This window comes from Leptonychotes weddellii, chromosome 7, assembly GCF_054177405.1.
Source record: "Leptonychotes weddellii isolate Sample4059 chromosome 7, ASM5417740v2, whole genome shotgun sequence".
NCBI classification, from domain to species: Eukaryota; Metazoa; Chordata; class Mammalia; order Carnivora; family Phocidae; genus Leptonychotes; species Leptonychotes weddellii.
Genome location: NC_138375.1, coordinates 109,884,089 through 109,900,706, shown reverse-complemented (window position 1 = coordinate 109,900,706; position 16,618 = coordinate 109,884,089). Strand labels below are relative to the sequence as shown.

The following is a 16,618-nucleotide window of genomic DNA, read 5'->3' as shown; positions in this document are numbered from 1 at the left end:
TCTGATCAATTGTCAAACAGTATTTAAAACTAGGGGGTTTACATCCTCGCCAACATTTGTTGTTCCCTGTCTTGTTAATTTAAGCCATTCTGACTGGTGTAAGGTAGTATCTCATTGTGGTTTTTGATTTATATTTCCCTGATGGCAAGTCATGTGGAGCATTTTTTCATGTGTCTGTTGGCTATTTGGATGTCTTCTTTGGAGAAGTGTCTGTTCATGTCCAGGGTGCGCAGCTCTCTCTTCAGGTTACCTGATCTAACATCTGGAGAATATACCTGAGCTTTAATAAACTTCCCCACTTGTGTCACTCATAAAAAAAAAAAAAAAAAAAACCTAGGGGATTTAAAAGATAAAGTATTGAGGACATGGAGAAACAGGTCCAATAGGGATTTTCATCCCTTCAGTAAATATCCTCTTTATACTTACATACTTACCTACTTATTTGACCTGTTTGACTATCTCCCTGTCTCAGGGTACATTTACATTTCAGAAAGGACTGTATGAAATCAAAGTGATGTCCAAGACAAGTATACAAAAATAGTATGAGGCTCTAAAACTTTACATCTCATATTTAATAGGGTGATTTGCATCAGTAATTGAGGCTTACTCTATGCAGGCATTTTACCTGCCTTATTCATTTTATAAGATAAGGACCCAGAAACCCTGTGAGGGTAGTTTCTTGCCCAAGGATGTACAACTTAGCCGACTTATTTCATACTTGATTCTCTTATTCATTATCCTAATCGTTGGTATTTTGTTTGTTTCATGAGTTATAACCTTAATGCAGAAAACTCAAGGCTTTTTATTCTTTGGGTTAAAAGCTTTGTATTCTCTAAAGACCATGGAGCTTTGCTGCTATATCTCAGTCATTTTATAAAGGTGATAATTGGCCTGGATTTTTTCTGTTTTGGGGGTAGGGGGATATTATCCTTTTTTAGCAATGCATCTTCTCTTTATGGCATATGAACACAAGATATTGGGAAATGAATTGACCATGTAAAGGGAAGTATTTGAGATTATGCATTATGGTTGAGGTTATGTTTGTTGGGAAACGGGGTAGGGAAATGTCACATTGCTCCCTGGTTCTTAAGAAAGGAGAGCTAAGGGGCGCCTGGGTGGCTCAGTCGTTAAGTGTCTGCCTTCAGCTCAGGTCATGATCCCAGGGTCCTGGGATCAAGCCCCACATTGAGCCCCACATCCGGCTCCATGCTCCGTGGGAAGCCTGCTTCTCCCTCTCCCACTCCTCCTGCCTGTGTTCCTGCTCTCACACTCTCTCTCTGTCAAATAAATAAAATCTTTAAAAAAAAAGAAAAAAGAAATGAGAGCTAAAGAACAACATCCAGTTTTAAAAGAAACCTGAATTTTAAATTTCATAAAACACAGTTAAACTGAACAGAGAGTGGCTCCTGTTGATTTTCTCTACTGAGGAAGTAATAAAATTATACAGTCTTATTTGGTAAGAGATAAAGCTGAAATTATTCACATTTCCACAGAAATGCTAAATGCCCCCTTACATGTAGAGTCCAGCTGGATAGGATTTACCCAGCCCTGCAACAAACCAAATTTGTGTTTTTCCAGACAGTGTTGTATCGTTCTCGGTTTGGTTTGACCCTCCCTTCTTGCAATTACAGAGAGCGATTAAAATGTACAATAGGCTTTGGTTTGAAAACTTGCAGAACAGCCAGCTTCATCGCTCTGCAGTTGGCTTTCCAGGCTAAGGCAGGTTTCCGATGTACCGATAACTACCAAGACGCTTTGGCCCTAAACTCTGGAAAGAAGCCAAAGGAAAGTGAAGCTCCTGTCGGTAGCGTTTGTCCCGCTCAGAGAGCCCGGCGCTAGCGCATTCTTCGTGCAGTTATTGGCTGGGACTCTGCGTGCCGCTGTCGGCCAATGAAGACGCTGGAGATCGGGCCTCAGCCCGTCCCCTCTCGGCGCCCCAGGATGAGGCAGAGACTGAACAGCCGGCGAGCAAATCAACGGCATCCGGAAAGCCATGTCCGACTCCGCGCCCAGCGCTCAAGCGCTAACCCGCTGAAAGTTTCTCAGCGAAAAAGCTGGAAAGATCTGGACCTTGCTAAGAGGAACTGCCTTTGAGTGAGATGGTCCCAGAGGCCTGGAGGAGCGGACTGGTAAGCATCGGAAGAGTGGTGGGAGTTTTCTTTCTGCTTGGTGCTTTGCACAGGGCTTCTGCCGTCGTTCGCTATGAGATCCTGGAGGAAAGAGAGAAAGGTTTTGCGGTGGGCAATGTGGTCACGGACCTTGGTTTGGATCTCGGCAGCCTGTCAGCCCGCAGGCTCCGGGTGTTGTCCGGAACTAGCCGAAGGTTCTTTGAGGTGAACCGGGAGACTGGAGAGATGTTCGTGAATGACCGCCTGGATAGAGAGGAGCTTTGTGGGACACTGCCCTCCTGCACTGTAACTCTGGAGCTGGTAGTGGAGACCCCACTAGAGCTGTTAAGCGCCGAAGTGGTGATCCAGGATATCAACGACAACAATCCTTCTTTCCCTACCCGGGAAATGAAATTGGAGATTAGTGAGGCCGTGGCGCCAGGCACGCGCTTCCCGCTGGAGAGCGCGCACGATCCCGATGTAGGAAGCAACTCCTTACAAACCTATGAGCTGAGCCTAAATGAGTACTTTGCGCTTCGCGTTCAGACGCGGGAGGACAGCACCAAGTACGCAGAGCTGGTGCTGGAGCGCGCCCTTGATTGGGAGCGAGAACCAAGTCTCCAGTTGGTGCTGACGGCTTTGGATGGAGGAACTCCGGCGCGTTCCGCCACCCTTCCCATTCGCATCACCGTGCTGGACGCGAATGACAATGCACCTACCTTCAATCAGTCTTTGTACCGTGCGCGTGTCCTGGAGGATGCAGCCCCTGGCACTCTCGTGGTGCAAGTTCATGCAACCGATCTGGATGAAGGCCCCAATGGTGAAATCATTTACTCTTTTGGCAGCCACAACCGCGCCAGTGTGCGAGACCTATTCTCCTTAGATCCTGTAACTGGGGTGCTGACAATCAAGGGTCGCCTGGACTTTGAAGACACGAAACTCCACGAGATTTACATACAGGCCAAAGACAAAGGCGCCACTCCAGAAGGAGCACATTGCAAAGTTTTGGTAGAGGTTGTGGATGTGAATGACAATGCCCCAGAGATCACAGTCACCTCCGTGTACAGCCCAGTCCCTGAGGATGCCCCGCTTGGAACTGTCATTGCTTTGCTCAGCGTGATCGATCTGGATGCTGGGGAGAATGGATTGGTGACTTGCGAGGTTCCTCCAGGTCTCCCCTTCAGTCTTACTTCTTCGCTCAAGAATTACTTTACTTTGAAAACCAGTGCAGCCCTGGATCGTGAGACTGTCCCAGAATACAACCTTAGCATTACCGCTCAAGACTCGGGAGTCCCTTCTCTCTCAGCTCTTACAGTTGTGCAGGTACAAGTCTCTGACATCAACGACAACCCTCCACAGTCTTCCCAGTCCTCCTATGATGTTTATGTTGAGGAAAATAACATCCCTGGGGTTCCAATACTAAATCTAAGTGTCTGGGACCCAGATGCCCCGCAGAATGCTCGCCTTTCCTTCTTTCTCTTGGAGCAAGGAGCTGAAACTGGGCTAGTGGGCCGCTATTTCACAATAAATCGTGACAGTGGCGTCGTGTCATCCTTAGTGCCCCTGGATTATGAAGATCGGCGAGAGTTCGAAATAACAGCTCATGTCAGTGATGGGGGCACTCCGGTCCTGACCACCAACATCAGCGTGAATATATTTGTCACTGACCGCAATGACAATGCCCCCCAGGTCTTATACCCCCGGCCTGGCCGGAGCTCGGTGGAGATGCTGCCCAGAGCCACCGCTCCTGGCCATGTGGTCTCACGGGTGGTAGGCTGGGATCCCGATGCAGGGCACAATGCCTGGCTCTCCTACAGCCTCTTGGGAGACTCCAACCAGAGCCTTTTTGCCGTGGGGCTTCACACAGGTCAAGTCAGCACTTCCCGTGCAGTCCAGGACACAGATGTGCCCAGGCAGACTCTTATGGTCTTGATCAAAGACAACGGGGAGCCATCACTGTCCACCACCGCAACCCTGACTGTGTCAGTAACCGAGGATTCTCCTGAAGCCCGGGCTGAGTTCCCCTCCGGCTCTGCCCCTCGGGAGCAGAATAAAAATCTCACCTTTTATCTACTCCTCTCTCTAATCCTGGTTTCTGTGGGGTTTGCAGTCACAGTACTGGGAGTGATTATATTCAAAGTTTACAAGTGGAAGCAGTCCAGGGACCTGTACCGAGCTCCAGTGAGCTCCCTGTACCGAACACCAGGGTCCTCTCTGCATGCAGACGCTGTGCGGGGTGGCCTGATGCCACCACACCTTTACCATCAGGTGTACCTCACCACCAACTCACGCTGCAGCGACCCACTGCTGAAGAAACCTGGTGCTGCCAGCCCACTGGCCAGCCGCCAGAACACGCTGCGGAGCTGTGATCCGGTGTTCTATAGGCAAGTGTTGGGTGCAGAGAGCTCCCCTCCTGGACAGGTAAGGGTTAGCATCCCAGAACGATATTAATGCTTTTTGATGCCTGCACCAGGTTCAGGAAGGAATGGAGCTATTTTTTAGTGATGAAGATGATTTCCTAATGATGCGTCCACATTTTCACCTTGCCCTGCCTAGATCAAACATCATGCCTTTGTGAAAAGGATGGCCTGGCTAGAGTGTGGTTTGTGGACCCACACAATGTAGAGTTGATTGACTCATGTGTGGCCCCAATTCCCACCCTCAGCACTCACTTGCCGTCACAACTAACCGATCTTGCTAAGGGGGCATTAAATGATAAGCCAAGATCTCAGCACTCAGAACTTAGCTTGGTGTCATTTGCATTGAGAACAAGCTGCTAGAAATCTCTAACCGGTGACAGATGCTTGGAATATAGTAGCTCATTTGTCCATCTTTCATTTGATTGCTACATCTTCATTAAAACTAGTGGTTTGTCCATCTTTCATTTGATTGCTACATCTTCATTAAAACTAGTGGTTTACTGATAATGTTCCTTTGCCTACGCAGATCCTGTACCTTGTTCTCAGATGATTTTCTATGAAAGAAATAAAATTCTAGATGTCCTTCAAGTTTTAAGTCAAGTACCCTGCTGGAAATAATGTGTATATTACTTACAAAATATTTTTATGGTATAGTAGTATTATAGAAAATTTGGAAAATTGGGGCGCCTGGGTGGCTCAGTCGTTAAGTGTCTGCCTTCGGCTTAGGTCATGATCCCAGGGTCCTGGGATTGAGCCCTGCATCGGGCTCCCTGCTCCACGGGAAGCCTGCTTCTCCCTCCCCCACTTCCCCTGCTTGTGTTCCCTCTCTCGCTGTGTCTCTCTCTGTCAAATAAATAAATAAAATCTTAAAAAAAAAAAATTTGGAAAATAGAGAAAAGTATAAAGACATAATTATAACTAACGTGAATCCCCAAATCTAAAGATATAACCACCATTAATTATAAAAGTAAAAGTAACCATTTATTTTAAAAATAAATCCAGACAATCCAAAAGAACATATGGTACAAATTGAAAGTTCTTTTGTACCCCCGGTGAATAATCCCTATCCTTCCAGCATTATTTTTCTTAAGTATACACACAGTGTAAAAGGTAGGTAAATTTGTAACTTGAGAAAGGTAAAGCTTTCATTTATTCAGGCTGATGTGCAGGTAACTGCAAGGCTTTTGTCTTGGAGTGAAACTGATACACACTTCCAGTTGTGGGATAACCACTGTTATTTTATGACCAATAAAGTATATTAGTATACTAATAAATATATTATTGTTATTAACCCTTGGATTTGGCAGTTAGACAAATGAGGCTCCACTACTTATCAGCTATGAGTCCTTGGCCAAGTTAATCTCAGAACCTGGTGTATCCTAAGTGTTAAAAAATTATTAGTTATTACTATTATTATTTTTATTATTTGCCCACCCCCAATCTTAAACACACCTTGGAAATGAGGAAATCTGGAGACAGCCAGAAATGACAAAGTAGAGGCGTAAATGGAAAGGCTAAGGAAAGACGACAGCCAGAAAGAAGAAGCTGTCAGACTTGGTTGCACACTAGCATTAGCTGGGGACCCCTTAAAAATTCTGAAGCCTGGGCCACACCCAAGACCAATTAAAGCACAATCCCTGGGGGTGGGACACAGGGATCAGTATTGTTTGAAGGTCCCCAAGTGATTCTAAAGTGCAGACTAGTTTGAAACTACTGCTCTAGAATCTACCAGGCTATCAACACATTTATGAAGCGAAGTGTTATCCTGGTGTTCACAGAACCGGGCTTACTGGGCCAGGCAGAACTTAGAAAATTCTGTTATTTCCCAACCTTAAAATATTCTATAGAATAGCTCTATAAACTTGCTGAAGTGCTGTGTTGTACACCTGAAACTAATGTAACACTGTCAACTATACTCAAATACATAAATAAATGTGGTATAAAAATACATATGTGTATAGAATAGCTCTAGAGGAGCAATGTAGAGAAGACATAAGAGGATGCTTCAGTGATCTAAAGAGAAAATCTTCCTAAACCACTAGCATCTGGGCAGCTGTTCTTAAAAAATCTAGAGCTGGTCAGTGGGTATGGAACCTCTTTGAGGGATGACAGAAATGTTCTATAATTAGATTGTGGTGATGGTTGTATCCTTTTAGTATATGTGAATATACTAAAAACCATCAAATTGTGCATTTTATTATTTTTTTTAAAGATTTTATTTATCTGACAGAGAGAAACACAGCGAGAGAAGGAACACAAGCAGGGGGAGTGGGAGAGGGAGAAGCAGGCTTCCCGCGGAGCAGGGAGCCCGATGCGGGGCTCGATCCCAGAACCCTGGGATCATGACCTGAGCTGAAGGCAGACACTTAACGACTGAGCCACCCAGGTGCCCCAAAATTGTAAATTTTAAATGAATGAATTGTATGGTATGTGAACTGTATCTCAATAAAGCTGTTTTTACCATGTAAAGATGGGAGAATCACACACCTGGTAGAAAAAGATCAAGTCAGGGATTTGTAGGTTTAAGGCTTTATGATGTTCCAATGCTAGTAATCAACTGTATGCCTGTTTGTTTTGGTGTGAACTTGCAAATATTGAGACCTGCAAGAGGTCTAGTTCTTGAATATGAAAGGCATCAGTAAAAGGCCAGTTTATGGTCATACAGATGACAAACTAGTAGAAAAATCATTTAAGATGTTATAGAAAGAGACTATTTCTTTCCAGACAAACCAGGGGTGGGAGTGGGGGGAATCCTAGTGCCACACATAGTAGATGTTTAGCTTTAGGCACGTCTCTTAACCTCTCTGAACTCCAGTTTCCTCATCTATAAAATAAAGATAATATCCTTCAAAATGGTTGTGTAAGTTAGAAGTAAGTCATATAAAGCATAGTGAATATAAAGTATTCATGTAAAGTCTTAAGTATTCAATAACTACTATTGAACTAATGATAACAATAATTCACCATTTATTGAGCAACCCCCTGTGCAGACAACTATAAAAGATGAAAAGACACACTTCGTGTTATTATGGTGTCTAGAGTACCATAGGAAACAGAGGCAAAAAAAAATGACAGTGAAGATCTGCATAACACCAGAAGCTGTCAGAGCAAAGGGAAAGAAACACCTAAGCCAGCCTGGGGAAATCAGGAAGACTTCATAGAGGTGGTGATGCTTGAGCTGAGAACATAAAGTTGAGCTGAAAGCTAAGAACTTAAGTTGAGAACTAAAAGGGAAGAAGGAAAAAGATCCTTGCAGGGAATTTCATGCAGATGGATAATGATATTTCATGATTGCTGGACCTTAAAATATGTTTGTAAAACAGTCTTGGCAAGAGATAATGTGCAGCAAGTAGGCAGGAGTTAGATCTTAAGTTATTTTTAGGCCAGACCCAGCAGTTTTGATTTTATTCTGTATCGATGATAGTCACTGCAGAATTTTGAACTCACATATATATGATGCATCTAGGTTTTTTGTTTTAGAGCGATTATCCTGGCACCCATAAGTAAAATAGACTGGGGATATTGCTACTGAAGACAAAGAGAACAGGTAAAAGGCTGTTAAAATACTTGAGGAGAAGATTGATAAATGCTTGAACCACCACAGTGATAGTATAAATGGAAGGTGTTGACTGTAATATAATCGTCAGGACTTGTTGATTGACATGATATAGGGAGTCAGGGAGAGGAATGAGTCAAGGATGGCTCTGCCTCTCCCTCCCCTTTGCTGACTGAGGCAGCTGGGTTGATGCTGGTGCCATTCACTGTGATAGTGAATTTTGCCCCAAACACCTGGTAGGTCAGACTGATTGATACCTCCATCATTCCTCTGGGAGGAGGTTTAGTTGTTTTTTGGTTAAAAAAAAAAAAAAAGATACAGAAAGCCAGATCCCTCTCTTTGAGACCAGAATGTAGGTTGCTAGCTTCACCAGAGTCAAAAGGATATTCCTGAGGATTACGGGTTTGGTTAAAAATCTGGGGAGGATAAGAAACCTGGGTTTTGCTGGTGGTTTTTGCAGCCTGTGGTGACCTAGGTGAGGATTCAGATGAGTTAAGAAATCTTATGTCCAGATCAGGCTGGATTTTTCTCTCTGTGCTCCTGATGTGTTTGTCACTAGGATTATAGTTTGCAGGTAACTACAGTGTGAGATGATCTGTGTTTCTGTGTGTGTGCAGGGTGGTAGCCAGGCTCCTGGGAGGGTCTAGTGTGAATCCAGTCTCTAGCTCCAAGAGGCCCCCTGGGGCCAAGTGAAAAGCTTGCTCATTTGAAACTGTCTCTTGTGGTAATTAACAACAAATCAAGCATACCATGGTGTCAGATAAAGGGGATTTGTGGGCACAAAGCTGTTAGTGGCTGAACGCAATCATTCAAGGAAGCTATTAAATCTGTGAACATTAGCATTCTGCCAGGTAATGAGATCTAGTCCTTAGTGCCTCCCAGACACACTGATTCTTTACTGATTTGGAACATCTCCCTCTCCTGGCTCCCTCCACCTTGCTTCATCTCCTTCTATACTGTCCTTGAAATCAATGAATGGTAATTCAGCGTATCACTAGCTAGTGTCTGAATAAGAGAGATTTGGTTTCTGCTGCACCTCCTGTTACAACAAAAACGTGTGCTGCATAAATTTAATTGGCTACACTAATGTGTAAGTCTTTCTGCAAAGAGATGGATATGTTTCTGAATAATCTGCAGAGGGGCAGAGTTTTGAGTATATGGCACTGCTTCTGATTAGTTGTTGCTCTAATACATCAGACTGAGGCAGAAACTACCCATTTAGAATATTGGTGGATGGCAACACTGGCTTGGACAAAGTGACCAGTCTCAAATGGCTACTCCTCTCTGGGCTGCAGGTTGCTAGGGCTCTGGCTGTCTGTTTCCCGCGCCACCCCCCCTCAACCCCACCGAAAAGGGGCGGGGGAAGTTGGTGTGTTAGGGGGGAAAAAAACATACATACATGTTGTCTGCTTCTCATGGAGATAATAAACCTATAGAAAGAAATGCTGTTGATTGGGAGGAAGGCGAAAAGATAGGTGGTTTTTTGTTTTTGGTTTTTTTTTTTTTTCCTCCAGTGCTGCGACGCATTAACCCTGCTGCTATTGGGATGTTCTCTGCTCAGCCTATTGGCTGAGCCCAGGAGCTACTGTCTGCCAATCGGGTGGTGGAAGGCAGACAAATCTACCCCGCCACCAGCAAACACGGCGCGTAACCCTTGCGGCGCCGGCCCAGCCGCGCGCCAGAGCGGCGCCACGAAAGAGAGAGAGGTGTCTCCAGCTGCTGTTGCCATTTGGGGCGGGTCGGCTTCTTCTGCTTCCCAGGACCAGGTAGAGGGCTAGCGGGAAGCAGCAATGCTCCGCAAGGTGGGAAGCTGGGTAGAAATCTGCTGGGGGGCTACCCTTTTGTTCTTCATTTGCCACCTGGGTTACGTTTGTGGGCAGATCCGCTACCCAGTCCCAGAGGAGTCACAGGAAGGGACTTTTGTAGGGAATGTCGCCCAAGATTTCCTGCTGGATACAGAGAGTCTGTCAGCTCGTAGGCTGCAGGTTGCTGGAGAGGTGAACCAAAGACACTTCCGTGTGGATTTGGACAGCGGAGCCCTGCTCATCAAGAATCCAATTGATCGAGAGGCACTGTGTGGACTCAGTACCAGCTGCATCGTGCCCCTGGAGTTTGTAACCGAAGGGCCTTTGGAAATGTACCGAGCGGAGGTAGAAATCGTGGATGTGAATGATCACGCCCCCCGATTTCCTCGGCAGCAGCTGGACTTGGAAATTGGGGAGGCCGCTCCTCCAGGACAGCGTTTCCCCTTGGAAAAGGCTCAGGATGCAGATGTGGGGAGCAATTCTATCAGCAGCTATAGACTAAGCTCCAACGAACACTTTGCACTGGATGTCAAGAAGCGCAGCGACGGCAGCCTGGTCCCAGAGCTGCTCCTGGAGAAGCCTTTGGATCGGGAGAAGCAGTCAGACTACCGCCTGGTGCTGACTGCTGTGGATGGAGGGAACCCCCCGAGATCTGGCACCGCAGAGCTCCGGGTATCTGTGCTGGACGTGAATGACAACGCCCCAGCCTTCCAGCAATCCAGCTACAGGATTAGTGTGTTGGAGAGTGCCCCAGCCGGCATGCTGCTCATCCAGCTCAATGCCTCTGACCCAGACCTGGGTCCCAGTGGTAACGTCACCTTTTCTTTCAGTGGTCACACCCCTGATCGTGTGAGAAACCTCTTTAGCCTTCACCCAACTACTGGAAAGCTTACCCTTCAGGGGCCCCTAGACTTTGAGAGTGAGAATTACTATGAATTTGATATTCGGGCTCGCGATGGGGGTTCTCCAGCCATGGAGCAACATTGCAGCCTTCGGGTGGATCTCCTAGATGTAAATGACAATGCCCCACACATCACAGTGACCTCAGAGCTTGGGACTCTTCCCGAGAGTGCAGAACCTGGCACTGTAGTGGCACTCATCAGTGTGCAGGACCCTGACTCAGGGTCAAATGGAGATGTGAGCCTCCGTATTCCTGACCACCTGCCATTTGCCCTCAAGTCTGCCTTCAGGAACCAGTTCTCCCTGGTGACTGCTGGGCCCTTGGACCGAGAGGCCAAATCCAGCTATGACATCATGGTCACTGCTTCTGATGCTGGGAATCCTCCTCTGAGTACCCAGAGGACTATTTTCCTCAATATTTCAGATGTGAACGATAACCCACCCTCCTTCTTCCAGAGGTCACATGAGGTGTTTGTTCCTGAGAACAATCGCCCAGGGGACCTGCTTTGTTCCCTTGCAGCCTCTGACCCAGACTCTGGCTTGAATGCACTTATCTCCTACTCTCTTCTGGAGCCCAGAAATAGAGATGTTTCAGCTTCTTCCTTTATCTCTCTGAACCCCCAGACAGGAGCTGTTCATGCTACTCGATCCTTTGATTATGAGCAAACGCAGACATTGCAGTTTGAGGTGCAGGCCCGGGATCGGGGCAACCCACCTCTTAGTAGCACCGTGACAGTTCGTCTGTTTGTGCTGGACCTCAACGACAATGCCCCAGCTGTGCTCCGCCCCAGGGCCCGGCCTGGTTCCTTATGTCCTCAAGCACTGCCTCCATCAGTTGGTGCTGGCCACCTAGTCACAAAGGTGACTGCTGTGGACTTGGATTCAGGTTACAATGCTTGGGTTTCCTATCAGTTGCTGGAGGCCCCAGACCCCAGCCTGTTTGCGGTGTCTCGCTATGCTGGGGAGGTACGGACGGCAGTTCCCATCCCAGCTGATCTCCCACCACAGAAGCTGGTCATTGTGGTAAAGGATAGTGGTAGCCCACCACTCTCTACCTCTGTTACTCTACTAGTGTCCTTGGAGGAAGACACTCATCCAGTTGTCCCCGATCTTCGAGAATCTTCGGCTCCAAGGGAAGGAGAATCCCGCCTGACCCTCTACTTGGCCGTATCACTAGTGGCAATTTGCTTTGTCTCCTTTGGCTCGTTCGTGGCACTACTCTCGAAGTGTCTGCGCGGGGCTGCCTGTGGAGTGCCCTGCTTTCCTGCTGGAACCTGTGCCTGTCTTACCCGCTCTCGAAGGAGGGAGGGGCTTCCTCCTTCCAATGGGATCCTCCGAATCCAGCTAGGGTCAGATGACCCTATCAAGTTTGTTGATGTGGGCGGCCACTCTCATGGCTGTACACCTTTGGCTTCTGCACCCACTCGGAGTGATAGCTTCATGATGGTGAAGTCACCCAGCGCACCTATGGCAGGGGAACCTGTTCGCCCGAGCTGCCCACCCTCTGATCTTCTGTATGGGCTAGAGGTGAGACCTTTGCAGGCTCAGCCAACGCTTGAGGGTTATTCTGATGCAGGCTTATGGCTGGGTCACGTCCCAGCGACCGTTGGCCTGTCTGTGAGAGTCCATAGTGAGTGTAACTGTGTGGTAGATGGTGTGCTTTAGAAGTGTTTTGTGAATAATCGGGAAGCTGTCACAGATTAGTACTTGGGGTGGGTCATGCCCTTACCTGAGGGTAAGAAATGAAGGTAATGAGCAAGAGTCAGGGTATTGTGGAAGCCTGCTGCCGGAGTGTGGGAGCGTAGAAGGCTCTGCTGCACCAGGGTAGGATGTCCCAGGCAGTCGCCTAAACCCAAGAGGAGTTTTTCTCTTCCTGAATGAGGAGGCCACATTTCTGGACTACCTTGACTCCAGGTTACCATTTCCCAGTGAATTGAGGGGGACTAATATATTTGCCCCACAGTATCAAGTACTCCCTAACCCAATGTAGAGAGAACTCTCTGCATTGGAACAGCAGGAAGCACAAAGAGGAGAGAGCCGAGCGGGTAGGGAGGCATCAAGGTACAAGCAGAGTCCAGATCTTCAGGAATCCCAGTCAGGTCCCCACCGAGATTTGAGCTAGATACGAGAGAATGGGGGCAAGGGAGCATCACTTCTTTGGTGGGAAAAGCGATGTAAGTGAGATCACTTAATGTCAGAGAACTGGTCTACAGCTGAGGAACTCAGAGACAGCCACTCTGGGAGTCTTTAAGTCGAGTTGTGAAACCATAAATCCTGGAAACCGTGCCTAGCTTCTAGTCACTCTCCTGGGGGACCTGGATCAGTCCCGGGAACATTCCCCCTACCACGAGCTATTACGCTCATTCCACAGCTCAAGTAAGGGAGCTCAGAAAAGCTGAGTCCTGGAACCATCAGCTGCCATTGAGATTCCTCAAAGCATTGATGGAGAGTCAGAACAAGGCTTGACAGGATCCTAACAAATCTTTTCTCTCAACCTAGCAGCGTTTGGCAGGATGGGGGAGGGGCGTTCACATGGGCTTTGCCTCCCCTGGAAGGACACAGTTTTGTTGGTTTAAGCGAAGTAGTGGGAGCTTCTGAAGTCCTGAGGGAAGTTGCTGGGACAGAACACTGAGAAGTTTTGTACCACTTTGTCTTCCCTGTTGAGCACCATCTGAGCTGTCAAACTTTGCTGCCAAGGGGGCTGAATCAACCTGCAGCATGAAATGAGTGGGGAGGTAGGAGGTTTCATTGACACAGATTTGCCTGTTCCTAAGGTTTCCAGGACCAAGGAGACTTCATAATTGGTTGAGAGCAGACAGACTTTTTGGCCAATCAGACTCAGAGCAGAGGTGGGGGATCTGCTCTTCCTGCCCACCTCTCCTCCCCCTGTTCCCCAGCTCCACTCAGATTCAGTTCCCATCCCCCCCACCCACCCACCCCCGCCATTTGGTGACTAAGAAGAACTGCTGCAGGCAGACAGACCTCGGAGCAATTTTTAAGAGGCTGGAAGGAGACATAAGGGATTTCAGCTGCTACATTCCAAGACCTGGGTCTACCTTGGAGACAGGACAGCACAGAGTCAGTGTCCAGGAAGGGCCTTCTGGGTCATGGGGCCTGAGACACCCCCACAGCTCGCTGGGAAATGGCAAGTGCTGTGCATGTTGTCCTTGTGCTGCTGGGGCTGGGTGTCCGGGCAGCTTCGTTACTCAGTGGTGGAGGAGTCTGAGCCGGGGACGCTGGTGGGAAATGTTGCTCAGGATCTAGGCTTCAAGGTGACAGATCTGTCGAGCCGCCGACTGCGGTTGGGGTCTGAGGAGAATGGACACTATTTTTCGCTGAGCTTGGTGAGTGGTGCTCTGGCAGTGAATCAAAAGATTGACCGAGAGAGCCTGTGTGGAGCCGCTATGAGCTGCCTGCTGCCTGTGCAGGTGGTGACTGAACACCCCTTGGAACTGATGCGCGTAGAGGTAGAGATCCTGGATCTCAATGACAACTCTCCTAGCTTTGCCACCTCGGAGCGAGAGATACGCATCTCAGAATCGGCTGCACTTGGGGCACGATTCCCTCTGGATAGTGCCCAGGATCCGGATGTGGGCACCAATACCGTGAGCTTCTACACTCTAAGCCCCAGCAGCCGCTTCTCTCTGAATGTGAAGACCCTAAAAGATGGGAAGCTGTTCCCAGAGCTGGTGCTAGATCGGCAGCTGGACCGTGAAGCCCAGGCAAGACATCAGCTGGTGCTCACTGCCGTGGACGGGGGCATCCCAGCCCGCTCAGGGACTACCCTCATCTCCATCATAGTGCTGGATGTCAATGATAACGCCCCCACCTTCCAGTCCTCAGTTCTTCGTGTGGGGCTCCCAGAGAACACACCCGTGGGTACACTGCTACTCCGCCTCAATGCCACTGATCCAGACGAGGGCACCAATGGCCAGCTAGACTATTCTTTCGGAGACCATACATCTGAGGTAGTGCGTAACCTCTTTGGCCTAGACCCTAGCAGTGGAGCAATCCACGTGTTGGGTCCCATAGACTTTGAGGAGTCAAGTTTCTATGAAATTCATGCGAGAGCCCGTGACCAGGGACAGCCAGCCATGGAAGGCCACTGTATGATTCAGGTGGATGTGGGAGATGCCAATGACAATGCCCCAGAGGTACTACTGGCCTCTTTGGTCAACCCTATCCTGGAGAGCACACCGGTGGGCACAGTAGTGGGCTTGTTTAATGTGCGGGACCGAGACTCGGGGAGAAATGGTGAAGTGAGCCTTGAGATCTCCCCGGACCTGCCATTTCAGATTAAGCCTTCTGAGAACCACTACTCTCTGCTAACCAGCCAGCCTTTGGACCGGGAGACCACCTCCCACTATATCATTGAACTGTTGGCCAGTGATGCGGGCTCACCTCCCCTGCACACACATCTCACCATCAGGCTCAACATTTCGGATGTTAATGACAACGCACCCTACTTTAGTCAGCAGCTCTATACTGCTTACATCCCAGAAAACCGGCCTCCAGGTTCCCTTCTCTGCATTGTGGCTGCCTCGGATCCAGATGCCGGGGATAATGCTCACCTCACCTACTCCATTGTGGGGAATCAGATTCAGGGAGCCCCAGCTTCCTCCTTTGTATACGTCAACCCTGAGGACGGGCGAGTCTTTGCCCAACGCACCTTTGACTACGAATTGCTGCAAATGCTGCAGATCATGGTGGGGGTTCGAGACTCTGGCTCTCCCCCACTGCATTCTAACACCTCTCTGCATGTGTTTGTCCTGGACCAGAATGATAATGCGCCCACTGTGTTGCACCCAAGACCTGGCTGGGAACTCTCAGTCCCCCAGCGTCTCCCTCGCTCTGCTCCTCCCGGCTCCTTGGTCACCAAAGTGACAGCTGTGGATGCCGATGCAGGCCACAATGCGTGGCTCTCCTATTCACTGTTGCCACAGTCTACGGCTCCAGGACTGTTCCTGGTGTCTGCACATACTGGCGAGGTGCGCACGGCCCGGGCCTTACGGGAGGATGACTCTGACACCCAGCAGGTTGTGGTCCTGGTGAGGGACAACGGTGACCCTTCCCTCTCCTCTACAGCCACGGTGCTGCTGGTTCTGGAGGACGAGGATCCCGAGGAAATGCCCAAGTCCAGCGATTTCCTCTCACACCCCCCTGAGCGTTCAGACCTTACCCTTTACCTGATTGTGGCTCTTGCAGCCATCAGTCTCTTATCCTTAGTCACCTTCACCTTTCTGTCAGCTAAGTGCCTTCGGGGGCACACAGCTGCGGATGCGGGTGGGAGCCAATGCTGCAGGCCCCAGGACTCCCCCTCTCGGGACTTCTATAAGCAGTCTAGTCCCAACCTGCAGCTGAGCTCAGACGGCACGCTCAAGTACATGGAGGTGACGCTGCGGCCCTCGGACCCGCAGAGCCACTGCTACAGGACGTGCTTCTCACCAGCCTCGGATGGCAGTGACTTCACTTTTCTCAGGCCCCTCAGTGTCCAGCAGCCCTCAGCTCTGGCGCTGGAGCCTGATGCCTACCGGTCCCGCTCCAATACGCTGCGGGAGCGGAGCCAGGTGAGGTGTCCACAGGGTGACACCTGTGGGCTGCGATGGAGAAGCAGCCCATCCCCAAAAGGGACTTTTTGCATCCGCTTCTCTCGGGGTGGGGCTGAGGGTCGTGGGGGCGGAGGGGGGCGTGGAGCTCAGTGTTGCCTGCACTCCACCTGATTTGGGGGACCATTTGGACTGATTGCGTGGAACACCAAAGTGGGGATAGGACTCTGAGTACCGGGAGGTGGTGGTGATTGTAGGTGAGTGGAAGTAGAACCAATCCCTG

At 49.0% G+C, this 16,618-nt stretch overlaps 2 protein-coding genes across 5 annotated transcripts in view; both read left to right on the top strand.

The window, feature by feature from the left end:
• Positions 1-1,839, top strand: part of PCDHGA11 (protocadherin gamma subfamily A, 11) — a 10,383-nt gene extending 8,544 nt beyond the window's left edge. The window contains exon 2 of the mRNA XM_081825774.1: positions 1,579-1,839. Coding sequence (XP_081681900.1) covers positions 1,579-1,839 — 261 coding nt within the window. The remainder of the gene's footprint in view (positions 1-1,578) is intronic.
• The window catches only part of LOC102738963 (protocadherin gamma-C4), a 50,561-nt gene that overhangs the window by 17,260 nt on the left and 16,683 nt on the right, over positions 1-16,618 (top strand). Inside the window, exon 1 of one of the 4 annotated variants that reach the window (XM_006731486.3) lies at positions 1,445-4,529. The exons of 1 other annotated variant lie outside the window; for it this stretch is intronic. In XM_006731486.3, coding sequence (XP_006731549.1) covers positions 2,100-4,529 — 2,430 coding nt within the window. In that variant the 5' untranslated portion in view covers positions 1,445-2,099. 2 more of the 4 variants (XM_006731485.3, XM_006731484.3) reach the window with 2 other exon arrangements.